Raw genomic sequence first — 24,042 nt, forward strand, 5'->3', positions numbered from 1 at the left:
TTTCTCCATTTATATTTTTCACTTTCCTTTCCTCTTATTCCTCCTCACCAAAGATTTACTCCCTTTCCCCTTTAAATTTTAATTTCAAAATTTAACTTTCAGCTTATTTTCACTTATATCTTCATCTTCCCTTTTATCAGTCCCTTCTTCCCTTAACTTTCCCTTTCCTATCCCTACCCCCTTCCCTGTAGATTAGGATAGATTTTTAAACTCAAGTTGGAATGTATCTTATTCCCTCTCTGGGCCAAATCTATTGAATGGAATTTACTCAGTGTTCATAATCTCCCTTCTTTCCTGCTAAAATTATAAATCTTTGTGCCTCTTCACCTGGTATTATCTCTCAAGTACTATTAATCAGGTATCATCAATCACAGCTTGATTATTTGTTTGCTTGATAAGGTCATATTGTTATAAAATATCTTCACAGATTGATTGCTTGATAAGCAGCATTGTCTCAAATTACATGAAATTATAATTACAATCATTTTTAACCTTACCCCCTTTTCAAGTACCCTCCAAAGCCACAGAATCCTCTCATGAGCCAAAGTGTCATCCAAAGTCAAATAATTTCTTGAACTATTTGTGCCCCTTCCCCCAGGCCCATTTTCTCTCACACTTTACCCCACCCCATCTAGGGTACTTAACTCTTTTGTCAAGTGAAGCAAGGGTGAAGTCAAACCCTTATCTAATTAACTACAAGAATCTTAAGGATCTCTAAGTACTTTACAAATGATTGTAAGTTACAGAGACACTGGCTCAGGACCTTACAGTTTATGATGCTCTCATCAGAGTAAGTGCTAAGCTTTGTCAGCACTGCAGAATTAAAGTGGGCCAAAGGATAGGACACTTAAGTTTAAAGTTAACACCCCTGCTTTTCTTCAGGGACTTTTCATCTCAAACATAGTGATGTCATCTTGGACTTCTTCAATGGAAAGAGAAGATCCAACTATACCTATCCTTTAAGTCCACTCTCTTCAATTATTTAATTGTCCTAAGAGATGTAAAGTTCTCAATAATTAGAAGTGTTATATCTTCCCTTTTAGGGTTGTATACAATTTGATGGTCTTGACCAATATTTGTTTTGTTTCATTTTTTTCCTTTCCCTTTTCATTTACCTTTGTATGCAACTCTTGAGTTGTGTATTTGGTGATTGAATTTTCTGTTCAGTTCTGGTCTTTGTGTCAGGAAATTCTGGAAGTCCTCTATCTTATTGAACATTCATCTTTTCCCCTGACAGTTTATGTTGAATTTTGCAGGGCAGTTAATTCTGGGTTGTAATCCCAGGTTCTTTGCCCTCCAAATATAGTATTCTAGGTCTTCTTGTCCTTCAATGCTGTCCTATCAGGAGGACCCTAGAGTGTGAGTCTGATTGTGTTTCCTTTATATTTTAATTGTTTTCTTTTTGTTGCTTGCAATATTCTCTCCTTTAGTTGAGAGTTCTGGAATTTGGCTATCACACCCCTTGGAATTTTTATCTTGGGGTGTCTTTCTGGAGCAGTTTTTTGTATTCTTTCTAGTTATATTGTCTTTTTATTCTAGCAGATTTGGACAGTTTTCTCTAGTAATTTTCTGCATGATGTTTTCCAGGTTCTCTTTTGATCTAAGTTTTCTGACAGTCTAACGATTCATAGATTGTCTCTTCTGGATCTATTTTCCAAGTCGGTTCCCCCCCCCCCCAAAAGATACTTTATGTTTTCTTCAATTTTTTTCAGCCTTTTAATTTTGTTTGATAGAATCTTGTAGTCACATAGATTCATTGGTTTCCATTTGTTCAATTCTAATTTTTAGATTTTTATTTTCTTCAATTACCTTTTGTGTTTCCTTTGTAAAGGTGTTAAATTCTGTGGTCAATTTTTCATAATTTTCTTGTGTGACTCTCATTTTTTTTTCTATTTTTCTTCTTCCTCTCTGGTTTTTAAATTTTTTTAAAGTTCTTTGATGAGTTTTTTTTATTTGAGTCCAATTCATAGACTACTTTGAGACTTCCCCTGTGAGTGATTTTTCACTGTCTTCTTCAGACATGGTAAAGTAGTTTTCTATAGTGAGCACTCTGAGTTTTTTGCTCATATTTGTTGTTTTTACTCTGTTTCTGGGGTATAAGGAATAGAGATTCAACCTTTTTTTTTTTTTTACTGGGACTGGGGTCTGATCCCTGGTTTATCATTGGCCAAGATATTGCCTATGTAGTCCAGGTCTTGCCTTTGCAGAGGTTTGTTTCCTCCTTTATGTTCAGGTTCTGACTTGGCAGTGGTTTGTTCATGACCCAGTCCTGTCGTTTGTGGTGGTGTTCCCAGGATTCAGACTTTGTTTGATATTGGGATCCTCCCTGCTGGATTGTTATCTAACTGCCATGACTTCTGCTGTTGTAAAGCTGTAGGGACCTAAAAGTCTCCCCTCTCTGTCGCCTCCTGAACTTTACTTCCCTTTTGCCCCAAAGAGACAGACCTTCACTGAAGATCCTCCATGATATCTACTGTTGAAAACTTCTTTGAATCTTCTCTTTTTCTTGGTGGGATCTATAGCTTGAATGTCAGAGTAGAGGCTTCATTTATCTTTGGTAGGGAAAAGCTCTGGGAGCATATTAGCTTCACACCACCATCTTGTCTCCATCCCAGAAGTCTCTAGAATACTTCTCACCTTATAGACTTTGTCAGTTTGCTTAATATGTTGAATTTGATCATCTATTTTGATATATTTCTTAAGAATTTCATCGCATGGAAGGTTAAAGTCACCAAAAATAGTATTCAATTTGTTGATGAATTTTGGACTCTAAATCAGTCATTTTTTTTCACTATCACCCTTCCTAGCAATTCTAAAGGAATTCTAGTACATTGACTGACTCCCACCTGGGAGGCTTTTGATATCCATAGATTTGAGGCTCTCTCCACCAACCATTTGACTTCTTTCTAGGCCTACAACTAGAGAGATGACAGTTTCAGAGATACAGGGAGAAGGGAGAGATCCGTGGCCAAGAAGCAAAGGGAAACTGGAAATGCTCTGTCTTCAAGACTATCATTTTAGAGAGTTCCCTTTCTAAGAAGGAACCAGAAACTGCAGCACCAGGACCCTGAAAATGAGGAGCCCTGAGGTTTCTATCTGGACTGTTTCCCAGTATTTCAGAGAAACATTATTAAAGATCATTAAATTAGTTGATGTGATTTTAATGAGCTAATTTTTAAGTGAACAAAAAGCTGCTGAAAACTGTCTTTCTGAAGCCTAGAGATGTTATTGCTGGAGATAGCCATATAGAGGACATATATTGCTCATTTAAAGAAAATAACTTATTAAAATACAGTCTTCTAAAGTAGATAAATAAGAAGGTGATAATTTACATTATAAAAGTATTCATCAGTGATCCTTAAAATAGGAATATCATTTAAGTGTTTATTTACAGATTATTTGACAGTTATTATTAGAGCTATTATTAGGAGCTATGCTCAGTGATAGAGCAATCAGAAATTAAGAAACATTTTGTAAGTGAGAGTGTAGAAATTGGAAACTAAATAGGATCAATTTAAATATATAGATTTATATTTTATTGTGGCAATAGAAAGAAGAGGATACATATAAGGGACGTTGAAGAGGTAAAAGAAGCAAGACTTGATGGCTGATCGACTTGTAATGAATGAGTAAAGGAGAAAAAAAGAGTTAAGAATGAATCCAACATTAAAAATTTGAGAGACCTTGAGAGACTGGAAGAAAGAAAAGGAAAGTTTTAAAGGGTGGGCATGCTTAATGCAATTATTGTTAGATAGTAGGTTCTTAGTAAATTCTAGTTGATTGTTGACTGAAATGTTGAGTTTTAGATGCTTATGGTACAACTAAGAGAAGATAGTCCAGTGGGGTAGTTAATGAAGTGGGAATTTAGGGACAATTATGACTGGATATATCAAGATAAGGAAAGCAATCCAGTTTTGTGGAATATTACTGAAATATGCTTAGATAGCCTCAGGTTAAAGTTTTAGAAACATAATACTAGAGATCTTTTATTAAAATATTCTTTCTGTTTCAGTACTTCCCTACCTCATTCTGCTAAGATGTGCTATAATCAGGTAATAATGCTGTAACCTGGCAACTAATTTCTGCCTCTAGATGAACACATTTCAAATGCTAATGAGTGGCTCCTTTCCACAGCATCTGCCACACTATATAAAATAATAAAACATTTCACTGGGGAACATTATATCCATGATGGATTTACTCTCAGATGATAAACTAAACTGCATGGGATCCAAAATCCATTAACCTTGAACAGCACAGAAACCTATGATCATAACATTGAATTTTTACTTCTTTTTCAGTTATGTAGAGTTATAGCTCCACTTCATCTCTTCTTGGCATTATTTTTTGAAATAAGATAAAATGTAAAGAAATTCCTGAACAATGAATAATAAGCAAGAAAAGAGTAAAGAGGATTTTTTTTGGGGGGTGACCTTTATATATGTTTTCAGGAGCAATTTAAAGGATTTAATGAGATACTGACTGGAAGGCAATGCAAAGCCAGGAGGCTACAGCACCACTCTTAGGAATATAAATCAAGAAATGGTGGGGATTAGAATCAAAGATGTAATTAGAGGAAACAATTAGGAGAATAGGACATAATAATAGGAGATAATGCTGAAGAATTTCATAAAAAAGAAGAAAATAATGCAAATAGATTTAAATAGGATTTAATTTTCTAAAGCATTTTTCATAGGTACCAGTTCATAATGTTAGAATTCAATCTGGGATGGCTAGGTGGTACAGTGGAAAGAGCAACGACTGGCCCTGAAGTCAGAAGGATCTGAGTTCAAATCCAATCCCAGACACTTAATACTTATTTATCTATGTGATCTTGAGCAAGTCACTCCACCTCATTGCCTTGCAACCCCCCCAAAAAACCTCAATCTTAGGAAATTCAGAAATTGAGCAATGTTTATTAAAAAACATTTTGTAAATTCGACTATTCTTTAAAGGACTGCCACTATAGTATTTTGCACACGGATTATTGTTTATGGAGAAGATTGTTAAGCATTGTAAAAGAAGCTGTTTAGAACATTGGAAAGAATTTTAAATTTTGAATTGAAGATCCTAGGTTCAATTTCTTTCTTCTCTTTGCTTTCAATAGTATATAACTTTGGACAAATTATTTAATCTTTGTTTCTCAATTTGTTCTGTAAAATAAGAGAGCTAGACTAGATGACATTTAAGATCCCCTCAGATTCTAAATCCTATTACTCCTAAACCATAAAGAACTGCCCCCCTCAAAAAAAAAGGTGTTCAGAAAGGAGATAATACTATTTTGAATATCTAGGAGAATATTTTTACAGAAAATAAGAGACAGCATTATATAAAGGAGATTGTGCTGACCTTGGAGTCAGGAAGATCTAGTTTCAGTTCACTTCTCAGCAACTTACTAGATGGGTTACCATGGACAAAAATTTCAAACTTTTATAAGTCTCAGTTTCCTCATTAATTAAAAAAAGGGTATGATAAGGACTGCATTATCTACTTCATAGAGTTAATGCATGTCAGGATGCCAAGCATATTTATCCCCCTTATAAAAAGAACCTGGGTAGATCACTTGACCTGGGATAATCACTTAATTTTGTTTACCTCAGTTTCCCTTATTTATAAAATGAGCTTTAGAAGAAAATTACAAACTACTCCAGAATATTTGGCAAGAAAACTCCAAATGGGGGCATGAAGAGTAGGACATGATTGAAATGCTTCAATAACAACAAAATGGAAAGGAAGTGTTAAGGAACAGAATTAAGTGACCTTTTTTTCATCTTTATATCACCAAAAACTAGACCATTGCAGTATAGGAGACTTGTAAAAATGTTTTTGGTCTTGTTGCTTAAAATGAATTGCAGTTACTTTTTCCTGACACTCTTGTCAGTTTTATACTCACAACCATTTCCTCTTATTGCTTAGAAGCAGAACAAGAATAGCATACCAATTTCTTCCTTCACCTTCTGGAGTATAAAATTATCAGCAAGACAAGATAACAATTTTTTTTTTTAGTTACTGCTAAAAGCAGAGAAAAAAGCTTCCAACAGATGTCCTTACTGGTGAAATTCCTTCATTACTACTCTATTATGTGTCATTTAAAACTTTATCATTTGCTTCTAGAAGTCATCATCCATCTTTTTTTTTTCTGTCTTACCAGGCAATCTGAAGTATATTTCCTCTACAGTACTGTTTAGGTTTTTCCCTCTGTTGCCATTCCAAAGTTCTTTTCTTTCTTTCCATTCCTTCTCTTTCCAGTTCAAGGATTTCCAGACTGGAATATATCTTCTTGATGTACCATGCTACTTTATCACCACTTTGTCTAATCAGCTCCTGATTAGAAAGTGAATGAGCTAAACATTTGCATGCCTATATTTCAGTTATTAGTCACACACCATAAAGTCTCAGTGATACTGGACATAAAATTTACTGCATTAACATTTCCAGTTCACTTTTGTTAGTGCTCATACTTTGCACATCTCTGTATAAATATATATAGACTATAAGAGTTGCCCATTACCTTGGATATTATCTCTTTGAATTTTTGGATGACTTAACTGCTTTTCTTCTCCCTCTGTTATATCTTTTATCCTCTAGCTTGGTATTTGTATATGAGTAGTCTTCCCTTGATCCCCCACCACCACCTTGTTCCTCACTCCATTTTCAGTTTACAGTGGTCTAAGATAGTTTTGCAAGATTCCTGGAAAATGCATTTTTTTCACCTCTATTTTGTTGTACTCTATCTTTGGCCAATAATCCAAAATTCTTTCATTTTAACCCATGGCCTAGAAAATCCAAATGATGTTTTAAATCACTATCCTTTTAACCTAATTTTAATTTTATTTAACTCCTTTTTTTTGTTTAAGCCCTTTTCAGGTGACAAGCAGGGATGAAAATGTCAATTCCCTAGAAATATTTTTGCAGTTTCTTCTAGCATTATCATCTATCTCCCCCACAGGAATTCTCAGAATTAGTTAGGACTGACAAGTTTGACAAACTTTGGGTGCGTCTATCATATTTTGACATCTGCAGGAAAATGACACCTCTTAACTTTCATGCTAGGTCACATGGAGGTGATGGATCCCCTCAGAATGTAGCTACCAATTTCTAGGATTTATCTCTTCTTCCTATGGTCTATACTAGATATTTGCTCTTCTGGAAAGGATCACCAATCATTCTGTAAATTGTGGATATTTGCATCCTTGCTTCTACTTTCAGTGAAAGACCCTCAAACCTAATCCACAATCTCTATGGTCTTTTTTTTAAATTTCTTCTCCTCTGTGTCACCTTTTTCTAGTTTGTGTCTTAAATCACAGGATTAGATTCTAGCCTGTCTCCTCATATTCTTTTTCTCTGTTTTTGTCTTAAAGTATTCCTACATTATTTCAAAGAATACATTATTATTTCAAACAATCTGAAGATATAGATCCATTTCTCAAGTCTTTTAACCTTTTCTTCTATCAGGGAAATCAATTGTATATACAAATAGTTCTTAATGGATCATGGTCCCACATTCCTAGAATGTTCCCCATCTTCCTCACTGCTTCCCTAGATTCCTCAGTTTAAATCCTACCTTCCCAAAATGATTGGGGAAAAATGAAAAGAACCCACATGTAGGGGGGATGGCTGAACAAGAAGTTGAATGGGGAAAAGATGTTTACATATTTGTATCAAATGGTGGCCATCTCTAGAATGAGGTAGGGAGGGAAAAAAGAAGGAAAAAAAATTACATGATAACTTCATATATATATATATATATATATATATATATATATATGTATATATATTTAAAATGAATAGCAAGTTTTACCTAATAGATTTCCAGTTTTTTGTACAAACATCCCCCCCCCCCATTCTACTATGTTATGGAAATGCTTATTTCTTAAGTCCAGAATGAAACAAATAAAACAAAAAAAATAAACAAAAAAAGTATTTGAAAAAGAAAAAAATCCTACCTTCTGTACATCTTTTCCATTTTTTCTCTTTCTTAACTCCAGTGCCTTCCCTTTTTGCATTACTAATCATCTACTCTATATAATTCTTATGTATCATTAGTTATTTACATGTAATCATTCAAACTTAGAATTGTGAACTTCTTGAGGGCAGGAATTGTCTCTTCCTTTTCCATGTATCCTCAGACACAAGGCCTGGCCAAACTTAAGCACTTAAGTTTTTGTTGGTTAACTCTTAAAGGATAGAGATTGAGAATTGCATTGGAGGGAGAGAGATTCAGTGTCTCTAGAGATCTCATCTGGGTTTAGGGATGTGGGGATTGGTAGAAGAAATCTGGAGGACATCCTAGAGATGAATGAGACTGTTTGAACAAATTATGGAAATGAAATTGAATAAAACGGAGTTAGTATATTTTGGTATAATAAATAAAATAAATTCCCTTATTAGTCCATTATTGAAATTTCTGAAACATTATATTTCAAGTGACAAGATATGATAATAATGATAATAACTCATGGTAATGTGGGATTTTATAATTTAAAAGGTAATTACTTCACACAATAATCCTAAAAAAGATAACAAATATAATTATTATTACACTCATTTTACAGATGAAATAACTGACAATAAAACAGATTGACTCTTTTTTTGGCAAGGCAATGGGGTTAAGTGACTTGTCCAAGGTCACACAACTAAGTATGCTTTAAAGTATCTGAGACTGGATTTGAATCCAGGTACTTTTGACTTCAGGATCAGTGCCCTATCCCCTACATCCACCTAGACTCTTTTTTTGTTGCTTTTTTTTTGAGAGCCAGTGGGGTTAAATGACTTGCCCAAGGTCACACAGCTAGGTAATTATTAAGTATCTGAGGTCAGATTTGAACTCAGGGCCTGTGCTCTATCCACTGCACCACCTGGCTGCCCTCATCACATAGACTCTTAAAGGAACAAGATCACACGACTAATAAATAGCAAGTAAGGACTTGGAAATCCTGCTCTCTTTCGTATAAACCAAATTGCTTATCCAATAGTCATTCATTCAACAAATATTTACTGAAGGTCAAGTTTAGAGAAAGTACTTTGGTATGCCATGGGAAATACAATGTTAAAAAAGTATCTTTACCCAACATGTTTATAATTTAATAGCTTGTTTGTGTAGTTATTGGGGGGTGGGATTTCTAGTGACTATAGCTTCCATAATAATTTCAATAAGGATGATATATTTTAATGCATTGCTGATAGAGCTGTGAATTGGTCTAACCATTCTGGAGCACAATTAGAATTATGAATGAAAATTACTAAACTTTCATATCCTTTGACCCAGAAATCCTACTACCAACTTTAGTCTTCTAAAGAAGATAATGATGGTATCATAGTTATAAAGCATTCATAATACCATTATTTGGTTAATTACCAAGCTTGTGATTTCATTGGTGTGGGCAACTCCCATATAAGGTAATTCCCCTATAATAATGTTGGTTGTCTCCTTCACTACAACTGAGTCTTAAAAAGTTGTCTATAATTCTGAGCCATTAAGTGACTTGGCCATAGCCAATATATATCAAAAGTGAAACTTTAGATTTGGTCTTCCTGGTTTTGAAGACATCTCATTCATAATCATATGATTTGTCAGTTTTTGGTTAACTATTTTAAAGGAATATATTTTGCTAGAGGTTTGAGTATTTGCTTGGAAGTATTAAGTATGCATAAGTAGTAAAAGATTTTAAATAGGTGAGACTTAGAAGTGGATAATTACTTTCCCCCTACCTGCCCTCCCCCACCTAGGAAATAGCAAAATTTTTTGGTATACATGGGTTCTGACAGTAAATCTCATGCTAGAAGAACCTTTTTCATAGTAAATCAGAATAGCTGGCATGTTCTAACTCCATCCTTTCCTTTCTATATTACATGGAAAATAATCTTTTCCAGAAGTCAATAAATCCTCATCTAGACTTCATTAAAAACAGAATTAAAAGCATTGCCAAGGAAACAGGTCACTGTCCCCTAACTAGCAACAGTGAAGGCTAAATACAAGCAGATCTTTCAAGGCAGGTAGCTTCTCAGCAGGGTGGTCTGGACTGAGATTGGATTATGCCTCTTCAGAGACTCAAGTGACCTACTCTCAGCAACTTTATGTTTAGATTTGGATGAAAAGAGGCTCTTTTATTCTTTTAGAATGCTTAACTCCTGGCAGAAGGTAATGTTTTTCTTGGGTCTTTGAAGGACATTTTTAAAAGATTGTTTCTATTTTTAAAAATTCACAGTGAACAAGTACTTGACTCTCATCCAAGGATACAGAATCTGAGACCCAGTATTTAGATTCAGTCTCTACCAGGGAAACAATGCTAATGTTACTTTGTTTTCAGATCAACAATGTAAATGATTCGCCATAGTTTTGGAGTGTTTGCTGACCATTTTTCAGAGAGGAAAGCTTAGTTAGTGACTTCAGGACTCAACTATGAATCAGTAACCTAGTCTGGGTTAAATATTGACAAGTTTAGAGATGATAACTTACTGCACTCTTCAAGAGATGGAAATCAACAAGGGGAAATTCTAGATTGAATTGAATTTCTTTTAAAGTTTTCTTATAATTATTTTTAATATTTTTTTTATTTTTCCCAATTATATGTTGATAATTTTTAACATTCATTTTTAGAAAATTTGAGTTCTAAGTTTTTTCCTACTTTCTCTCCCCTTTCCTTTTCCTAAAATGGTAAGCAATTTGATATAGTTTATATATGTAATACATATTTCCATATTAGTCTCAGTTTTTTTTATCAAAAAAGAAAAATAACTACAAAAAGAATAAGGCAAGTGAAAATTGTATGCTATGATATGTATTCAGAGTCCATCAGTTCTTTATCTGAATATGGATAGCATTTTCCTTCTTGAGAGCTTTGTACTTGTCTTGGATCATTGTGCTGCTGAGAGCTGCATCATTCATAGTTAATTATCACATAATATTGCTGGTGCTGTGTAAAATGTTTTCTGCTCATTTCATTTTGCATCAGTTCATGCAGGTCTTTCTAGGTTTTTCTGAAATCTTTCTGTTAATTATTTCTTACTACCTTAAAGTATTCCATTACATTAATTTATCACAGTTTGTTCACCTATTCCCCAAATGATTGGCATTTCCAATATCTTGCCACCATGAAAAGGACAGTTAGAAATATTTTTGCACTAGGTGTTTTCTCATTTTTATGACTCCCTTGGGATACAGACCTCATAGTGCTATTGCTGGATCAAAGGGTATGCACAGTTTGGTTGTCCTTTGGGTACAGTTCCAAATTGCTCTCCCAAATAGTTGGATCAGTTTACAACTCCACTAGCAATGCATCAGTGTTCCAGTTTTCCCTCATTCTCTCCAATATTTATCATTTTCCTTTTTTTGTCATATTAGCCAATCTTAACGGTATGAGGTTGTATCTCATTTGCTTTTCTCTAATCAAAAGTGATTTAGAGTACTTCTTCATATGCCTATAGAAAGTTTTTATTTCTTCATCTGAAAACTCCTGTTCATATCCTTTAACCATTTATCAATAGGGTAATTGCTAGTTTTCTTATGATTTTGACTCAGTTCTCTATATTTTTGAGAAATGAGAACTTTATCAGAAACACAGTAAAGACTATGTCCCAGGTTTCTGTTTTCCTTCTAGTAGTGGTTGCAAAGCATTTTAATTTAAATTATATATATATATATATATGATTATATTAATATAATCAATATTATGCATTTCACATTTCATAATGCTCTCTATCTCTTGTTTGGTGATGAACTTGTAATTCATTTAACTTCTCCTTTAAGAATTTGGTTGCTATAACACTTTATGCATGTAGATTTAGTATTGATATTACTTCCTTGGTGCCTTTTAGGAAGATTTCCTTCCTTAACTCTTAATTAGGTCTGCTTTTTGCTTTTGCTTTGTCTGAGATCAGGATTGCTACCCCTACTTTTTTTTTTTTAAACTTCAGCTGAAGCATAATAGATTTTGTTCCAACTCTTTCCTTTTACTGTGTGTCTCTCTGCTTCAGGTGTATTGTTAGGATTTTGGTTTTTAATACATTCTGTTATCTGCTTCCATTTTATTAGAGAGTTCATTCAGTTCACATTCATACACTCTGTTTGTCCTCTCTCCTTTGACCCTTTTGTTCCTTGATAGTGCTTTTCTTCAGTCTACTACCTTTCCCAATCTGCCATCACTTCTGTTAGTCCCCATGCCCTTACCTTTACTTATTCTTTTCCCCTCCTACTTCCATATTGGGTAAGATAGATTTCTTTATTCAATTGATATATATTTTATTCCTTCTTTGAGTCAATATTGATGAGAGTAACTATGCATAGAACTATACATAGAAAAAATATATATATATTTTCTATGTATACTTCTCCTAGCTGTACTATTAGTGGTAAGAATTATCAGTATCATCTTCCCATGTAAGAATAAAAAGAGTTCATAGAATCTCATGTTTTCTTTCCCCCTTTTCCCCTTTTAGACTTCTTTTGAATCCTAATATAAGATTTCTTTTTTGGTTATTCAATTCTTGTTTGAAATCCTTCTATTTCATTGAATGATCATTTTTTCCCTTGAAGAATTATGTTTAATTTCACTGGAGAGGGATTATTAGTCTAGCCCTAGCTTTTTGTCTACTGCATTATTATATTCCATGACCGCCAGTACCTTTAATGTTGCAGCTGCTTAGTCCTATGTAACTCTTATTTCTTTTCCCAATTTTTCCTCTACTTATATTATTTTTTTTTTGAGCTTTACCATGAGTTCTTTCTGGGTGTGATACCACTTCCATTCTTTGGGGTTTTGCCCATAGGTGTTTTCACATTGTCCTTTTCTGAGTTTATGTCTTGCTCTCTCCTGTCATCATAATCACTTTCTATAGTTAGATTTTTTTATTGTTGTCCTATCCATAGTAAGACATCTTATTTATTGTTTATTGCCCATTTTTTGGTATTTTTCCTTTCTTTTAAATTTGAGGTCTGTTCCCTGGGTGGAAGGGGCACTGACTCAGACTTTTTGTGTCAGGGGCTGCAGATTGTGTCTACTTGCCTGGTGCTAGCTACATTGATGTTGTCCTGAGACCCACAGGGGACCCTTGTATCTGGTGCTTCATTGAAAGAGTGGATTGGGAGGTGACTGGTACTGTTGGAGGCCATAAGAGTCTTGAAGCTTACCTGGTGTTGTACCAGGGTCATACTCCTGGTGTCTGGTGTGTACTGAGGTTAGTGAGGTGTTTCTGCATTAGCATCTGCTTGTTTGTTAAGGGCTATGCATGTGGTGGTTCTTGGAGCTAGAATCTGTCTGTTTCCCTGGCTATACTGAGGCACCTAGGGGTCCAGGGGTCCTGGTATAACTATTTGCTCCACTGCATTGGAGCTCAGTATCTCCACTGGTTTGCTGAGGTGGGACTTGCCACTGGATTGCTGAACACTCTTGTCCTAGATAGCATTCCTTTATACCCAAGTAAAGAGACAGATCTTTCTTGCTGACTTTCCAAGTTTCCTGGACTACAAGGTAGTTTCATCCCATCTTTTTGCTGATCCTGCTGTTCCAGTATTTGTTTTAGGATGCTATCTTATGGTTGTTTTGAAGTGAATATGGGAGAGTGGCCTTCTAGGTATTCTTCACACGAGATTCTTCACACAAGATACTCCATCTCCCATCTCTGTAGCTTTGTACTGGTACCACCCCGCCCCCCATACCTGGAAGGTATCCACTCCTTACCATCATATCTTTCTTCCTTTAAGATGCAACTCAGTCACCATGTTCTGCATGAAGCCGTTCCTAATTTTTAGTACTCTCCCTCACAAATACTTTGAATAAATACATTTGCATATGTTAACTTTATATGTATATAATGTTTATATACTATTCATTAGAGTATAACCATTTGAGTAGGTTTTGTTTACTGACTACTCCACCATCTGGGCTCCTAGAACTCTGGATTTGTTTCTCCTTAACAGAGGACCAAGGAGTAGAAGTGATGGAACCTTTGGTAGGAGGTTTTCAATAGTGTGATGGAGGGATCTATGCTAGGTCTTGTAATTTTATCAGTATCTTGGATAAAGCTATGTGTGGAAGCTTTCTTAAATTTGCACAATGCACCAAACTAGGAGGATTGACTAACACCAGAATGATAGAGTCAATCTTGACAGACTTAGAACACTCTGATCTAAAAAGATGATATTTAATATAATATTTTACAACTGGATTCAAAAATTGACTTCACAAATACAATATAGAAGATGCATGTTTATATAGCAATTTATTTAAATAAGATCTGGGTCGGGGCAGGGAGTTTGGTGAACTGCTTGTAACTCAATATAAAATAACAATCTGATTATAGGAGTCAAAAAACCAAACAAACCTCTCAGACAATTTGGAGCTGCAGAGAGACAGAAGTAAGAATAAAGAATAGATAATCCTGTACTGGTCAGTCAATAAATGGAGTGCTGTGTTCTGAGAGCATAGTTTATGAAGGATGTTAATAAACTGGGGAATGTCCAGAGGAGGACAACCAATATGGTGAAGGGTTTCAAGTTCACATGACTATTGGTTGAAGGAAAAAGAAGTGTTTAGTCTGGAGAAGGATCAAAACAGAACCTGATAACTATCTTCAAGTCTTTGTAAGGGTAACACTAAGGAATGAGGGCTTAAATTTTTTCTACTTTTTGCCTGAGAGAAGAATCAGTAGAGATAGTTAGAAGTTTCAAAGAGATAAATTTAGTCATAATATTAGGAAAAAAAAGCTTAAAATCTGAGTTATCTAAAAATGGAATATAATACTGATTGGAAAAATACAGGGTATCCCTCTCATCAGAGATTTTGAAACAAATTCTTGACAACAACTTTTTAATCATGATGTAGTAGCTATTCTTTTTCAAATATTCCTTTTCAGACTCCTACAGAGTCCTCCTTTAATTCTGAAACTCTGTAACTAAGAAATCATACTTGTTGTTACAGAAACCTAGAGAGTGAAATGAGTCTATAATCTAGATTAGTTAAAATAAGGGAAAATGATAAATGAGGCCTCATGATTAGTACAATTTTTCTAAATCTCCATCCATATTTTCTCTAATTCTCATAAGTACCCTATGAAGTAAGTACTACTGATATTTTCATTATAGATGAGCAAATGGAGGCAGAAAAATGTGTCAGTGGGTTACACAGCTAGTAATGGTTAGAAATGGCATTTAAATTCATATCTCTCTTGTAAGTTCAGATCTCTTATCCCACAAATATAGCCCAGTTTTCGGCTCTCAATAAGATTTTGTTCATCAATTTATTCTTGTCTTTCAACATCTCATCAAATATATATAAAAAATAATGCTAATTATTACTGCAACATCTTAGTTTCCCTGCCTCAGTCTCTTCTCATTCCAGTCCATCTTAGATACTATTGCCAAAGTATTTTACCTTAGTCTCAGATTGATCAGATCATTTCCCTACCTAATCAAAGCCAGTGTTCCCTATGAACCCTAGGGATAACTCTAAGATAAAATACAAATTCTTCTCTTTAGCTTGTAAGGCCCTACACAACCAGGTCCCCACCTTTTTCTTTCCAGTCTTATTGGACAATACTCACCCTCTCTACTCTTCAATCCAGTCAAGTTGGATACTCCATTTCCCATCTCTGTAGCTTTGCACTGACTTCCCCCTCCCCAATGCCTTACCATTCTGCCTCTCTCTTCCTTTCAGATGCAACTTAGTCACCATGTTCTGCATGAAGCCATTCCTAATTTTTAGTATTGTCCCTCACAAATACTTTGTATTTAAGTACTTTGAATATATTTGCATTTGTTAACTTTATACATATATGACTTTATATAGTGTTTATGTACTATTCATTAGACTATAACTATTTTGAGTAGGCTTTGTTTTTATTTTTTTTGTACCTATATCCTCAACTCCTACCACAGTGATAAACATATAGTAGGCATTTAATGAATACTTGTTGATTACTTGATAGGAGGTAGGGGTCCACGATCTATATCGGTCCTAACAGAATCCCAACAGAGTCTCTCTTTGTTCTGCCACTGTTACATCAGGAAGGACTGGAGCTAGGACTTACTCTGTAGCTCTTTTTCCTTGGTATTTGGGAACCACTTGCAAGGTAATCCTTAATTGAGGGAATCTTATAGGTTAGTGATCATCTGGGCAGTGGTTTGGTGCTGAGGCAAGTGACCTGCTATATGTTCCCAACAACATCAGTGAAGCCTAGTGATAAAGATTAAGGAATCACCTGAAGATAAGATGATTTAGAGACAGATAAAGGAACAATGATCTAGTGTACCTTAGAGGACACTCACCTCCTATTACTTTTCCTAAAGGTTTGTAGAAAATTGGAACTTTCTTCCATTTCTGATTTGTTACTATGGGTTTACAGAAAGCTTAGTAAAAATAAACAGCTAAACATGGAAGTTGGTTGAGTAGTTATTTCTAACTTTTTTTTTCATCATGTTTTGTCCTGGAAAATGTTAGTAATTGGGATTTTCCCCAAAATTCCATCCAGAGAATTTCCATGTTTTTCTATAATACTCACTACTCACATTTTTATTGTGATCTGAGATATATCTAAACTTTTGAGATATATCTAAACTTTTCTTTTCCACAAGAGCCCTTCAAGTGAGTTTTGTACTCCTTCTTGAAGACTTGAATATTCAGAAAACCAGAGAAATGCCCCCCCAAACATTAAAGCTGATAGACTTCAAATTTAAAGCTGATAAACTTCAAATTCAAACCCATGATTTCTAAGCTTAGTGTATTTTATTTATTTATTCATTTATTTATTCATTTATTTATCTATCTATCTGTCTATTTATTTATTTATTTATTTATTTACTTACTTATTTATTTATTTATTTATTTATTTATTTATTTATTTATTTTAGGTTTTTTCAAAGCAATGGGGTTAAGTGGTTTGCCCAGGCCACACAGCTAGGTAATTAAGTGTCTGAGGCTGAATTTGAGCTCAGGTACTCCTGACTCCAGGGTCGGTGCTCTATCCACGGCACCACCTAGCCACCCTAGTTTAGTGTATTTTACACTCCATTATACTGTTTTCAGAATACTGCTCTCCATAGTGAACTCAGAATCCTTTGGAGGAACTACTTGGGGTGCAGGAAAATGAATAAAAATGCAGGAAACAGAAAGTGCTCTAACAAGTATAGTTTATTGATTTTGCCCAAGTAAATAAAGAGAAGATACTGCTTTGTGGAAGTGTGATACCATTAGCTTTGTGAAAGATGGTCCTTTCTTCCCTGCCAAATCTCTATTAATGGCTATTGCCACAGAGAAAAATGACATTTGTTTATTCCTTCGGGTTGCTGACTATAGCTGTGGTTGAAAAAGAGAATGGACTCAGTTGAGCAGCAATGGTGTAATGACGATGACCAGCATCATTGGCGGTGAACACCACCTGAAAGGGAAAACAACCAACATTAGGGTTAATGCCTAGAGAAGGAATGATACGGAGGATCAGTTGAAAGGTGAAGTGACAGGAACTTTCAAGCTGATTTCCTTTTCCCTCATAATTTGCTCACTCTTTCATAATAGGAGGAATTTTCCTAATGAGAAGAGTAGTACTAGAAAATGAAGTTTGTAAGGAGAAAAGAAGGAGGTAAAACCCATTTCTGGAGGTGTTATGGATTAATGTTGGAAGTATGTGCTGGATAATGGGTTCTCTGAGTGCTTTCTAATGCTAATATTCTGCAATTGAGACAAATTCCCTGAATAGGGTGGTTTTTGCAGAAAGGAGCAGTATCTTTTTTTTTTTCTGTTTTGTTAAAACACTTTGGAAGGATTTGAACAAGGAATAGAAATCCAAATACATTATTGCCTTAAGCTGCTGATCTTTTGTTTCCTTCTTAGAGAAAAGAAAAACAGTTATTCCCCACTACAAAGAAGAAAAAAAGACATATAATTTCTGTCTTCTAGGACTTTATAGTTTCCTATATATTAATATTAATAAAACTAGAATTAAGCAGGTGTCTTTTTTTTGTTTCTTGCCCCCCCCAAATTTTCTCCTTAGTAGAGAAGTAGAAGAAGCTTACTTTAGACACTGTGAGGACAAATGAGTGGAGAAAGAAGACTACAAGGAGTAGCATAGAATGGATAGTTATCTGATCTATATGGGAGAAGGATGTGATTAGGCTGAAAAGGTAGCATGGAACCAGATTTGAGACATTTTAGAATGCCAAAATAAGGAGTTTTTAATTTTATACCATATTCAGAAGGGAGTCACAAAAGACTTTTAAGGTAGGAAGAAAAGTCTTGTAGTCAAAACAATGCCCATATGAGAGAAGCCACAAAAAAAATCTTGATTGGGTCTGCTTACAAATTCATGTTCTCCAGCTTCAACTAGACCCTCACAGAGGCACACCAATCCTTTTTTAAAATATCTTATTGCTATTATTGTTCTCTCTCTTCAACTTTCCAATGCCATCCTATCTCCTATCTGGTTTCTGAAATTCAGCATTTACATATCTTATTTAACCTTGTCCAAGCCAATGTAGCACTTCCTTCATGGGGACGGTGGGAGCAGGGCAGGGGCGGGGAAGAGAATGAGAGAGAGAGAGGAGGAGGAGAGAGGAGAGAGAGAGAGAGAGAGAGACAGAGACAGAGACAGAGACAGGAGACAAAGAGACAGAGATACAGAGACAGAGAGAAACAGAAAGAAAGAGGACAGACTTAGAGAGAAAGACAGAGACAGAAATAGAGGGAGAGGGAGGAGAGAGGGATAGTGGTAGTTCTATAACCAACTACTCTATGTACTTTTGAGAGTGGGGAAATAGCATTACTTTTATAAACTGGTTTTATTATCAAACTGAAGGGAAAAATGTTCATTATACTCACACAGGAGCTATTATATTTAATGGAAGAAACAAAAAGTCTTAGCTGTCATTGACTGTTACAAGTAGGAAATTGAAATTCTGAAATCAAATACACCTGAGTAAAGGTAATATAGTGCAGTTCTACTTGGTTAAATTGGTTGATCAGATTTTTTATTCCTTCTACTCATTAGCCTCATGGACAAATTCACTTGCTTGGGATTGCCTTTGTTGATTCAAAGAAATACTTCATCGTCCTGATGACTTATAGGGTAAACTTGGTACTTTTTAGATATCTGTTTTCAAGGGTGAACTACACATAGACTCTTGCATTTTTCTTTTCCTAGATGAATTCAGAAGTGTTAATGGATTTATAGTCATACATCTGTGTTTCATTTGTATCAAAAGAGAAACCCAGTATTCCATTATACTCACATCTGCATACTCATGGAATGGGGAAACACCAAGGGCTTTCCAATAGGAGATGGTGTCAAATTCTACCTTGTATAAACCCTCTTCAAATTTATCATCGCTTGTGAGTTCATGGACCTCTCCGTAATCATTGGTTTTCCTAGGCAATGTAAAAGTGAATGTTAAATAGTGTATGGATCTACAGGCATCAAGGAAATAATTAGCAAGATGACATGAACACTGGTAAAATATAATTATGTACATAATATAACTCAAACTACATTTCTGTCATTTAATTTCAGTCAGTTCACTGGGGTTGTTTCAATAAGGGCACCAGATGTTTATGAGGCATAGAAGGAAAAAAAGTCATTATTTCTAGGCTAGAATATTATTTTCCTTTGTGTTGGTAGATGGAGAAAATATTCATGCATATTCATGCAGGAATCCCTTAGTGCCTTGCAAGGGAGAAGTGCTTAATCAATGTTTGTTGAACAGTATTATATAAAGTGAGTGGGTTGGATTAGATGATCTCTGAGGTTCCTTCCAGCTCTAAGTCCTATGAGATAAATTGAATATTCAGTCTCCAAATGCAGCTCTCACACCGAGATATGCATTCTCTTCTCACTTGGCATAAGTTTTTTTGTTCTGTTTTGTTTGTTTTTTTTTTTACAGTTATGGGAGATTTGGATGTGCAAGGAGACACTTAAGATAAAAAAAAAAGAACTGGAAGCTCTTTATTTGCTTAATCTCCTCAGATACTGACCAATGGAATTTGTCTAGTTTTTGTTGTTTCTAAAAGGTTTAATGCTGGATCAACCCAATAAACATCACATGAGTGGGGTGCAAGGATTGCAAGAAACAGAGGGACATGGAAAATGACCATGTTCTTGATAACTTTGAACCTTCTCTTTTATCTTTTCTTTGATTGTTTTAATTTTTTTGTAACACAGAAAGAATAACTCAAGTTGGATGCACTGTTATTTTTTCCTTGACAAATTATTTTCATATCAAGTATCTGAATTCTCTGTTGCTAGAATAACCTTATCTGCTTAGAATATTCTATTGGCCTATTTTTCGAGTTCTACTTGGCATTTTGTACAGACAAAAATGAGCAAACAAATACAAACTCAATTAAAATCCCTTCAAGAAAATAGACTTCCTAATGATGGGTGAAGAATCATAATGCTGTTATTACAGATTCAATTAAACCACAAAAGTACTCTTTCCAAGGACCATAAATACTAAATAGCTTCTCTTCTTCCATTTGTTTCTGTAAGGTTATGTTGGTTCCTTTGATCAACATAGATTTATTAATAGGTGCAGTGAATTCTTAGTGAGCAGGAATAAAAACTTACTTTTGTATTAATATCTGGTGTAACTTGGTAGTGGATCATAGTATCATAGATCCAGAGCTGGAAGGAATCTTAGAGGTTATTGAATCTAATCCCTCATTTTTCAGATGAGTAAACAGAGGTCCAGAGAGATTAAATTATTGCCTAGGAACATATATTTACCTAGGTTTCAGACAGGATTTGAGCCTGTGTCTCAAATAGGTTTTTGATTTATTTAATTGAGCACTAGTCCAAAAGACTTGAAATTTAGTCCTGGCTCAGCTGTTTACTGGCAGTATGACCTTGAATAAGAAATTTCATCTCTCAGGGTCTTATCTGCAAAATGGAAATTAAAAACATTTACATAACCTACCTCCAAAGGTAGCTATGAGAAGCAAAAGAGACATTAAAGTGTCATGTAGGTGCTAACTACTGATGATGCTGATGCCTCTGTAGTAACTTTAGAATACTTAATTATAATTAATTTTGAAGTATAAAGAACTCTACCCTTCTTTTAATTATCTGGGATTTCATGATGGGCATACTCTGTCCATTGATTTAAATCACAACGTTTCTATGTGGGTAAATAGACTTCATGAGATGTTTATGACTAATCTTTTGATGATCTCTATATATAAAATTTACAATTTTTGAAAGCAGGGATTGTTTCATCATTGTGGCCCCTCCTTAGTTTATACTAGACACTTAATAAATATTTATTTATTGATTGATTGAACCTTTCTGAAATGACCTAGACTGGTCTACAGATGACAAGCATATGATAAAGTCCATCACTGGATCTCTTCAAGCATGATGGGATCTTCTGGAAATTTTTTTCCTCTGCTGACATACAATTGGGGAACCCAGGACTGACTCTGTATGAAAAAGTGTGAACAAGCATTCATCCTGAAGTGATGCCTCTGTCTCCTTTACAAACATTTGCAATTAGATGCATAGGATAATAGCATTTTCTTTCCCTATATGAATGTCTCATTCTTTGACAAATGGTAGAGGAGCAACTGTAAAAATTAATAACCAGAACCCACATTTATATAATGAATATAAATCATTTTGTAGGTGTTGGTCACTTACCCAGATGCAAAGAGCTCCCAAGTTTGCTCCTCAGTTTTTTTGAACACTTTCACATCCACATTGGCCGCCGGGCTTCCTCGGACTGAATCAAGAACTTTAACCATCAGAGGGCACTTGGAATCCTCAGCTCCATGAGCCTGTGCAAGGCAACAGAAAAATTCAGTGGGGTGTTGGAAAACCTAAGTGAGACAGACCAAGAGCATGTTTTCCTGATTCTTGATATTCCTTAAAATGAGTTTGGGGTTCCATTGGAAGGCTATTTCATATGCATGATCATAGGGTATCTTGTTGCTGCAACAGGACCTATAAAGCTTTTAAGAGATACTGAACAGGGGCAGCTAGGTGGCGTAATGGATGAAGTGCCGGTCCTGGAGTCAGGAGTACCTGGGTTCAAATCTGGTCTCAGACACTTAATAATTACCTAGCTGTGTGGCCTTGGGCAAGCCACTTAACCCCGCCCGTTTGCCTTGCAAAAAAAAAAACCTAAAAACAAAAGAGATACTGAACAAATTTATCCATTCAGCTAGACTGAATTCTTTGACTGATGTAACAGGAGGGGCACCTGGACTCTTCAAATTTATGGTAGGAGTTACCCCAGAAAATATTGGATAATTTAATTATTTAATGGGGCAATTGGATGGTGTAAAGGTTATTGTTGGATTTGAAGCAGGGATTCCCTGAGTATGAATCCTCCCTCAAACACTTACTAGCTGTATGATCCTGGGAAAGTCACTTAACTGCTCTCAATCTCAGTTTTCTCATCTGTTCAATGGGCATTATACTGTCACCTATGCCACAGAATTGTTGTAAGGATCAAATGAGATAACATAAGTAAAAAGCTGTGTAGACATTAAAGTGTCATGTCGGTGCTAACTACTGATGATGCAGATGCCTCTGTAGTAACTTTAGAATACTTAATTATAATTAATTTTGAATATTATAATTAATTATGGATAAGATAATTAATATTAGATGATAGTTAGCTAACACTTATTATAAGGTTCAAAAAACATTTTACATATTTCATTTGATCCTCACAATAACCTATAAAGTAGGTGTTATTATTATTATTTCCATTTTACAGATAAGAAATTGAGGACAAATGAGGTTAAGTGACTTACCCATGGTCATACAACTAGGTTCTGAGGCAGAGTATGAATTCAGGTCTTCCCAGTATGCAATCTTTCTCAGGATAGTTTTAACTAATTTGAGTTTGAGCTAATTAGGTAAATATTTGATTGTAACTTTATTCTTTTCAGATCAAGAATCTTCAAAGATTCAGTAAGTATATCACAGAATCACAAAATTTCTGAGTTGGAAGGGACCTCAGGGGACATGAATTTCAACTTATATTGTAGTGAGACTCCCTTCTACAACATATCTGATAAGGGCCATCCAGGATTCATTTAATGATTCCAAAGAGGGAGTACCCTTCAGTTCAAGGCAGCCCAGTCCAATTTGGGACAGCTTTACATTTTTAGAAGTTCTATTGCCTTCTGGGACCAGGGAGATATGTTATATAGCCAAAGGACTGTCATATAGTCTCATTTACATTTGCTGTCTATGCAAAAATTTCACAAAGACTAAGTTCTCTGGAAAACTGTCATTAATTCCACTCCTACTTCCATTATCTATTGGCAATTACTGAAGCACCAACTGCCTCAAAGAAGCAGTAAGAACAAAGCAGAGAATACTAACTCCCTGTTCAATTCCCTTGAAATTTGATGGAACCTAACCCTCTCTAGGGATTGCTTCAATTTTGTTGCATTTTAAAAGAAGGGCCATTAATTATAAAAAAAATTTTAAAGTCACAACTGGAAGAAGCCATTTTTACCTTGTCTACTATGAATACGAGAGGTTTCCCAACAAAAAAACTATTTTCAGTGACCAAACTCACCACAGATGCAGCCTCAGATACAAACACCAGTCCAGTGAGGCAAAGAAGGAGCAGGGAATGAAAAGCCATTTTGCTTGCAATGAATAAATCTCTATACCAACCTCTCCTAGCCTGGGGTTTTTATACCCCAGTCCTTGGAGTTAAGCTGCTTATTCTCGCCTAAAGGACCTCAAATCTGCTGATTCTGATTATTTACCTAGTCAACAGTAAGAGAATAAGTAACTCACTCAAATATGAACCTTGTCTAGAGAGATTAGGCTGTCAAAACATTCTCTCTCTCTATGGAAAATTGCTAGGATTCATTTTTCTTATACTAAAAGAATCCCTTTTCATTGAATGCCATTGGATATTAGATTATATCAGAATTATGGGATTATATTGAAATATCATTGATATATTTACAAGGAATATCATTCTTAGTAGTTTAAAAGATTCAAAGGGTTTAGAGCTGGAAGGGAATCTAAAAATTATAAAGATTGTTTTTTCATTTAACAAGTGAGGAAACAGAGGCCAAGGAAGACTTGGCC

The 24,042-nt window shown here is 35.0% G+C and overlaps 1 protein-coding gene across 1 annotated transcript; it reads right to left on the reverse strand.

Annotated features, from left to right (window-relative positions):
• Positions 1–17,107: 17,107 nt before the first annotated feature.
• On the reverse strand, positions 17,108–23,671 carry LOC141498018 (transthyretin). The gene is made up of 4 exons (XM_074200931.1): positions 23,516–23,671; positions 21,619–21,755; positions 19,220–19,355; positions 17,108–17,373 (listed from the first exon to the last, which is right to left on the reverse strand). The coding sequence occupies exons 1-4, from the start codon at positions 23,582–23,584 to the stop codon at positions 17,266–17,268; spliced, it is 450 nt and encodes a 149-aa protein (XP_074057032.1). The 5' UTR covers positions 23,585–23,671; the 3' UTR covers positions 17,108–17,265.
• Positions 23,672–24,042: the final 371 nt, after the last annotated feature.

This window comes from Macrotis lagotis, chromosome X (genome assembly GCF_037893015.1).
Source record: "Macrotis lagotis isolate mMagLag1 chromosome X, bilby.v1.9.chrom.fasta, whole genome shotgun sequence".
NCBI classification, from domain to species: domain Eukaryota; kingdom Metazoa; phylum Chordata; class Mammalia; order Peramelemorphia; family Peramelidae; genus Macrotis; species Macrotis lagotis.